General features: G+C 30.5%; 1 protein-coding gene across 1 annotated transcript; it reads right to left on the bottom strand.

Moving 5' to 3' along the window:
- Nucleotides 1-3745: 3745 nt before the first annotated feature.
- On the bottom strand, nucleotides 3746-6133 carry LOC120139825 (ACT domain-containing protein ACR8-like). Its single transcript, XM_039154952.1, has 7 exons — nucleotides 5887-6133; nucleotides 5701-5746; nucleotides 5427-5541; nucleotides 5271-5338; nucleotides 4609-5178; nucleotides 4424-4528; nucleotides 3746-4332 (listed from the first exon to the last, which is right to left on the bottom strand). The coding sequence occupies exons 1-7, from the start codon at nucleotides 5946-5948 to the stop codon at nucleotides 3973-3975; spliced, it is 1326 nt and encodes a 441-aa protein (XP_039010883.1). The 5' UTR covers nucleotides 5949-6133; the 3' UTR covers nucleotides 3746-3972.
- Nucleotides 6134-6725: the final 592 nt, after the last annotated feature.

The following is a 6725-nucleotide window of genomic DNA, read 5'->3' as shown; positions in this document are numbered from 1 at the left end:
GTTCGTTTTGAATTTATATGGGTATAGTTGATGGACGAGATTGTTATAGAATACCTATTGTATGATAACATGTTTTGAGCTCATAAGATTCTGCATTTATGAGGAAACATATGTTGCTCAAGTGGAAGATTATTGGATTAAAATTCATGATTATGAGCACATATTTATAATGTATATTGTTTTCATAAAATATGACATAAATTAAGTGACCAATTATTTTATAATGTCATAAGGTATTAAAAGTGTTATGGAAATAAAAGTGTAGATACTATTACAATTGTATTTATAATTCAATGAGGGACAGAGTTACAAGTACAAACAATAATTGATTATTAAATTAGCTATAGAGAGGGGTTATGGTCCCCAAGAAATAGATAATCTCATATTTACTCTTATCCCCATCATAGAGTTTATATTTAAGGGAATTCTATCTTCTTGGAATATCGCAACCAAAGAAAGATTCAATGATTTCAACCAAACAATTAATTCATGTACGCTTCCACATTCTAATATTTTATTCTTGATGATTTGACATGATTAAATCTTGATTAATTTTTATATTTATTATGATTTTAGTTGTAACACTCTCTAGCCATCCTATTATCTTTATCGAGCTTAGCTTTGGTTGTGACATCAATGTCAAAAACCTTGGAAATGGTGACAATGTCTTTGGCTTCTCGGTAACTGGAGGATCGAACGAGACGTGGTTAACTTCATGCTACTTAGGAAATATAACCATCTTTTATGACTAATGATATTAGTTCTACTTATTCATCATGGGAGACATGTTTAAATAGCACTAAAATTTGCTTTTAAATTATTAAAATATACTCATGCAAAATAATTATGTTAGCACTAATTAGAAAAATAAACCTAGTGTAAAAAGAAAAAACAGTCATTGTATCATAAAAGAACCATTATTTAAAAGCGATTTTATCTTGATTGGTATGATCCTGGTATAAACATTGCCTCGAAGGTTAACACAAAAACTCTAATATTCATACATCTAAATAAAGAAGGTATAATCAATTGGTATTGATCTTATAAGAAAATTAAATTGGTCGGAAGAAAAAGTTTGATTGGAAATTAAAAATGAAAAAAAAAGTAGAGATATAAAGGAGAAAAATACACTTTTTCCATGTATAAAATGAGAGATTTAACATTCCATCCATAGGAGTTGAATAGGGCAAAACAATAAAAACTACAAAGATGATTTCCAAAATTCATGTAACATTCATAAATAGATTAGACATTGATTTAATATTTCTACAATTAATGTACAAAAACATAAAAATAAGATTTTATTGTTTAAATATATTTTTGATAAAAAAAATTGTCTAAAAGAAACACTACATGTTATAAAACTTGTTAACACAAATCAAGCTAAGTGAATAACGATGTATGTATATTGATTCTTAATCTCAATTGCACAATTAAAGTAAGAAAAATATTATTTTTAAACATTTTTAATAGTATATTCTTAATCAAAATGGAATTATTCACTTTACATCACAAGTATTTCTCACTTTCTCTTGTTTTACATTTTTTTAAAATTCTGATTAAAGAAATGTAAAAATATTTTAGAATTGAAAATATTCGTTGTCTTTTTATATTTTTTTATTTTAAAAAAAAATTGAACTAAATATTATATTTTAAATTATAATATATTGATAATGTTGTACCTCCTCCAGATCTCTTTTGCAAATCACACATTTGTCGTTATATTTTCACTTATTGAATCTTGAAGCCTTAAAAGTTTCATATCCTTCGGTCAGCTACAATCTCTTGATATGATCATTGATTGGCGCACGTGATCTAAAGACTAAATCTATTATCTCACAACTAGATTTATTTACCATGCCAATTAACATATAGTCATTATCACAATATGTGTGGCACCAACATTAAAGATTTATATATAAATCATTATGTAGACTAGAGACGGGGTGCTCTCTCTTGATCTCTCATTATTCATTATTGCTTTCAACTTATATGTTCTCTCTTTTCCCTCTAGAGAACAACCGTATGTAACTTTTCATCTAAACTAGGAGTGGAGTACTAAAAACTATTACAACCTCATTTCTTTTATCGATAAATAATTATTGTTATATTCAACCTTATCATATCACTTAAAAGACACGTTTCTTCGACTCATATATCATAAAATTTATAAACTTAATTATAATTTTTAAATGTATTATTATATATTATTTATATAAATAAAATACATTTCTTTTCCTTTTCACTTCTTGATCAAAAAATATTAATTTTTTCGTTCAATTTCTTTTTTTATTAATTGAACTATCAAAGATATAAATACAACTTTCTTTTCCTTTATCCGAACATAGGGTAACTAAAATCCAATCACCCACTGAATGATGTATTTAGAGAATGTCCATGTATAGCAATTAAAAAAAAGTTAAAAAGAAAATAGAAATTTGAATTTCACAATAACTTTCGATGAAATTGATATAATCAGACTGAGTTATAATAGATTTTATAGTTAATTGTATTATACATTCTCAAACTATGACTATCATTTTAAATTGATCCCTAAACTTGTGAACATTCCAACTTTATACATAAACAATGACTTTCATTCTAAATTAGTCTCTCAATTTTTTTCATATTTCAAATTCATCTCCAAACTATAATCCTCATTATAAATTGGTCCCTCAACTTTTAAACATTCCAATAATGCCTCTCTAAACCATTCAAAAGTTTAGGGGTAAAATTAAAATATTCAAAAGTTTATGGACCAATATAGAATAAAGGTTATAATTTTGGGATGACTTTGGAATATTTAAAAAGTTTGGAGATCAATTTTAAATGAATGTTACAATTTAGAGATAAAATTAAAAGTTTAGGGATAGTTTAAATAAGGATCATAGTTTGAGGATGTATAGTGCAATTAACTCTAGGTTTTATATATTATATCGAAAGGCATGGTTTTGGGGCGGGGGAGGGGGCAACCCGTTAAATTTATTCATCCACCACAAAGTTGAATTTAATAATTACCGTAGACCTTATAATAACTCTACCAGTGTACGGGACCTAAAATTATAGTTTTACTATTAATTACCTATCCATTTCAATTGGTGGACAATATCAACCGGGTTTTCCTTCATCTTCTTGTATATTTAATTATTATTTAAAATTTAACATTACAATATAGTTGTACTACATTTAAATGGTTGTTATTAGTACACTAAATATAAATGAAAAAACGAACATTTCGTTGAAATTAAAAAATTTAAGTTTGAATTCTATAATTGTCATTCTTGATGAACAATTTGTAAAATCTTATATATATCTCAATCGAGTCTTAGATATAGATTAACCTTGGATTGAATGGACCACCCCTTATATATGTGTGTGAAAAAAACAATAAAATATATTATTAGATCTGATATTATTATTTTTATTATTAAAATTTGAGAAAAGTGAACATATCAGTCGACCTTAATCCTAAATGAGAATATTAGTTTTTCTAAAGATTTAGAATTAGAATATGAATTTGAACAACTGTGTACGCTTAATATATATATATATACATTGTCAATAAAAATATTTTAGATATATACTATTTTATAAGCAATTAAAATAATAAAAAATTGAAAAAATTAAAATTAGATTGTCTACTGTTATAATCAATTAATTAATAGCTAATAGCATATGTGTACAAAAAAATTGTATAATAAACCATATAATTTTGTTGTACTTAATCATAATCAATCTGCCAGCCACCAACTTTCTCTTCGTTTCCATTCCAATTCTTTACTCCCAAAATCTTTTATAATGGGATTATGTCTATTCAAACAACCAAACCCACCTATAACAACTAATATCACCAAATTCCACCTTTTTTCCCCTATCTTTTTCATATGTACACAGGCCAAATAAAACCTGGAAAGCAAAGAATATGCCAATTGTCAAGCCAAAGAGCACCCAAAATACCCTATTGTTTCCACTTCAATAATAAGATTTAATCAACCCCAAATTGTAGAGATTCCTTCTAACTATGTTCCCAAGTGTTAAAACTGCCCCACCTACACCTACACCTTTCTCTTCCCCATCTGCCTTTTCCTGATATAGCAATGGCAATCCCTTCACCTTTAAGTTCCCTAAGCCTATCTTTTGTCTTACGGAATCGATGATTTTGGGGTCTGCTACGTTCCCGAATGCATCGGTAACGTAAAACACGTTTAGAGCCATGTCGCTTATGGTTGATATCTCGGCCCTTGTCACGTTAAGACCGTTCTCCCTAAACGTTCTTGTCACGTCTGCTAATAGACCCTGCCTATATGTTGTGCATAACTCCAGCCATATGCCCTGAAATCAGAAAACAAATGGCACGTGTTTCGAACATTAGATAGAGATTCGATAGTAGAATTGAGAAATGAGTTGGTATAGAAATTTATACCTCAGATGCTCTTCTTTCAACTGCAGCTTGCAAGCATTGAATCACACGGTGTCTTTCCGGTTCTGAACTAATCGGAGATCCATCTGTGTGCCTAATATAAAATTCCTACAACAATAAACAAGTTTGATTAAAATCATGTAACTAAAACCTTAAAGATTGACTAAATGGTGAAACAATTAAAGTACCAGATATGCTTTATCCACAGTTGTGTTGATGGTAGCATGGAACACAACATATTGCATATCGATCAGAGTGCAAACGACATCGAACAGAAGCTTGGTTCTATCCCTGCACTGCACATTCACAACCGAATAACCCCTTTCGTCCCAATTTTGCACGGTGACCACCACAGGTGAAACTACCTTGTGTTGCAGAATAGGCGTCCTCTCATAGTCACGATCTGCAAACATCATTTGATGCAACCGTCTCTCGGTGTGGGTTAAGGCCGTGGAAACCAAAGTTTTCGCGCCATGAATACCGTTGTCTCCTTTCAAAAGATTCCTCAAACATGCTTCGATTCTGTGGATTTGTTCGGAGTCCTCGATCGGAGATCCTGATTCACTGTCTTTTACATAAATTAAAGAAGCAACTCGACCATTGTGAGTCCATACTTTAGCGTCTACCACATCGCATTGCAGATCGGCTAAAACTGCAAATACTTCTGATAAAAGACCGACTCGATCCGTTCCATTCAATTCTAACGCTGTTAGACCATTGAACTTGTGGGTTCTATCAGGATCAGTGGTCTCAAGGGACTGTATTAAAGCAATACAAAGATCAGTTTAATGGAGAATTGTGCCATTACAAAGGGCTTTGACATTAACATAAAATCAACTCCAACAATTACCTGCTCAATGCAACTGATAACGCTCTCATCAGTTAATTTGTTTCCGTTTAAATCAGTCACATGGAAAACTGCAAAAAAACCCCAGAAAGGGAATGTTAGAAACAGTAAAATTCAAATGAAAAATCAAATGTTTTTGAAGCAAAAAAGCGATTTTACCATCCATGAACCACTGGCCATCAGATGAAACGTAAGCCTTTTTAATGGAAAGATTCAGATCTGCTAAAACCTGAACGGCGTCCAACAAAATCCCGTATCTTCTAGCACTGTCAACCTTAGAAAATCGGAAAGAGTCAAACGCTTTGGAAAAATCAAACGAAAACAAGAGAAACTTAAGTCAATAATTCTGGCCAATAACATAAAAAAAGAATAAGAAGAAGAAGCAACGGTTAGGGCGGTGCGTTCCGATTAGAGAGGTTTCGTGGAAGCTAACCTTGACCAGAGTCGCGGTTGGGCAAACGGAATTGTCAATAACCACCCTGTTAAAACAAAATTTCCGTTAGAAAAATATCAAATTTCTGGAGAATTATGAAGAAAACAAGAGAGAAAAACTCAAAAAAATAATCGAAAAATCAGTATATATTATTGAATTGTACGGAAGAGACGAAGATTTACAAACCTGGGAGTAGTCATCCTTATCACAAGCTTCTCATATTCATCAAGACAACTATGCCACTCCATATTTCTGACTTTTTCGTCGCTTGAAGAACCCAGATGAATATTGCAAAAACTTGAGTGACCAGTACGGATAAAAAAAACCCTTTTTATATTTCTGGAATTCAATCGAAGAAGAAAACCAAATAGAAGCAAACGCTATTAACGACTTTCCCACCGAACTTTTCTTCGTTTTCGTCTCCAGAATAAATAGATTCAAACCGCCTTAGACATAACAGCCCCCTTCTCCGATGTTCCATATATATATATTGCGTTCATTAATTAATATCTTCTTCACTTTTGGTAATTATTTTTCTTTTTAAAAGTTTATAGTAAAATGGAAACTACGCCAATATTAGGGGATTGTCTCAGGATATATGCGAGTTAATATACGATTAATATATGGCGTTATTAGATACATTAAAAGATATTTAACAAATTTAGTTTAGCGTTACTGGAAATGTTGAGTAATAATAATGTAGTATGTCTAAATTATGAAGAAATATTAAAAAATTTGGCAATCGACAAACTTGTCGGTTTGTGTCGATTCAAATTAAAAATGTATCGATCCATATCAATATAACAGATAAAAATATGACAAAACCGGTCACGAAAAGACAATACCGGTAAAGCGCTACCGGATATATTTAAAGTGTCGATACTTTAATATAAGTATCGACACTTTGTGAATTTAAAAGAGAAACAGTTTTAGCGCCTATAAAGTGTCGATACTTTATAAAAATGTATCGATCCACAATGATATAACAAGTAAAAATATGACAAAATCAGTATCGAAATGATAAA

This window comes from Hibiscus syriacus, unplaced genomic scaffold (assembly GCF_006381635.1).
Source record: "Hibiscus syriacus cultivar Baekdansim isolate YM2019G1 unplaced genomic scaffold, ASM638163v2 tig00002237_pilon, whole genome shotgun sequence".
Lineage (NCBI taxonomy): Eukaryota > Viridiplantae > Streptophyta > Magnoliopsida > Malvales > Malvaceae > Hibiscus > Hibiscus syriacus.
Note: the sequence above shows the minus strand (reverse complement) of the source record. Positions and strands in the feature narration are given on the sequence as shown.

Bases quoted from the DNA above. Each gene is read 5' to 3' on its own strand.
- LOC120139825 (XM_039154952.1), bottom strand. From the start codon at position 5,948: ATGGAGTGGCATAGTTGTCTTGATGAATATGAGAAGCTTGTGATAAGG. The intron at 5,542-5,700 runs GTTAGCTTCCAC...CGATTTTCTAAG, and splicing joins CAACCGCGACTCTGGTCAAG to GTTGACAGTGCTAGAAGATA. The intron at 4,529-4,608 runs GTACTTTAATTG...TTATTGTTGTAG, and splicing joins CTGTGGATAAAGCATATCTG to GAATTTTATATTAGGCACAC.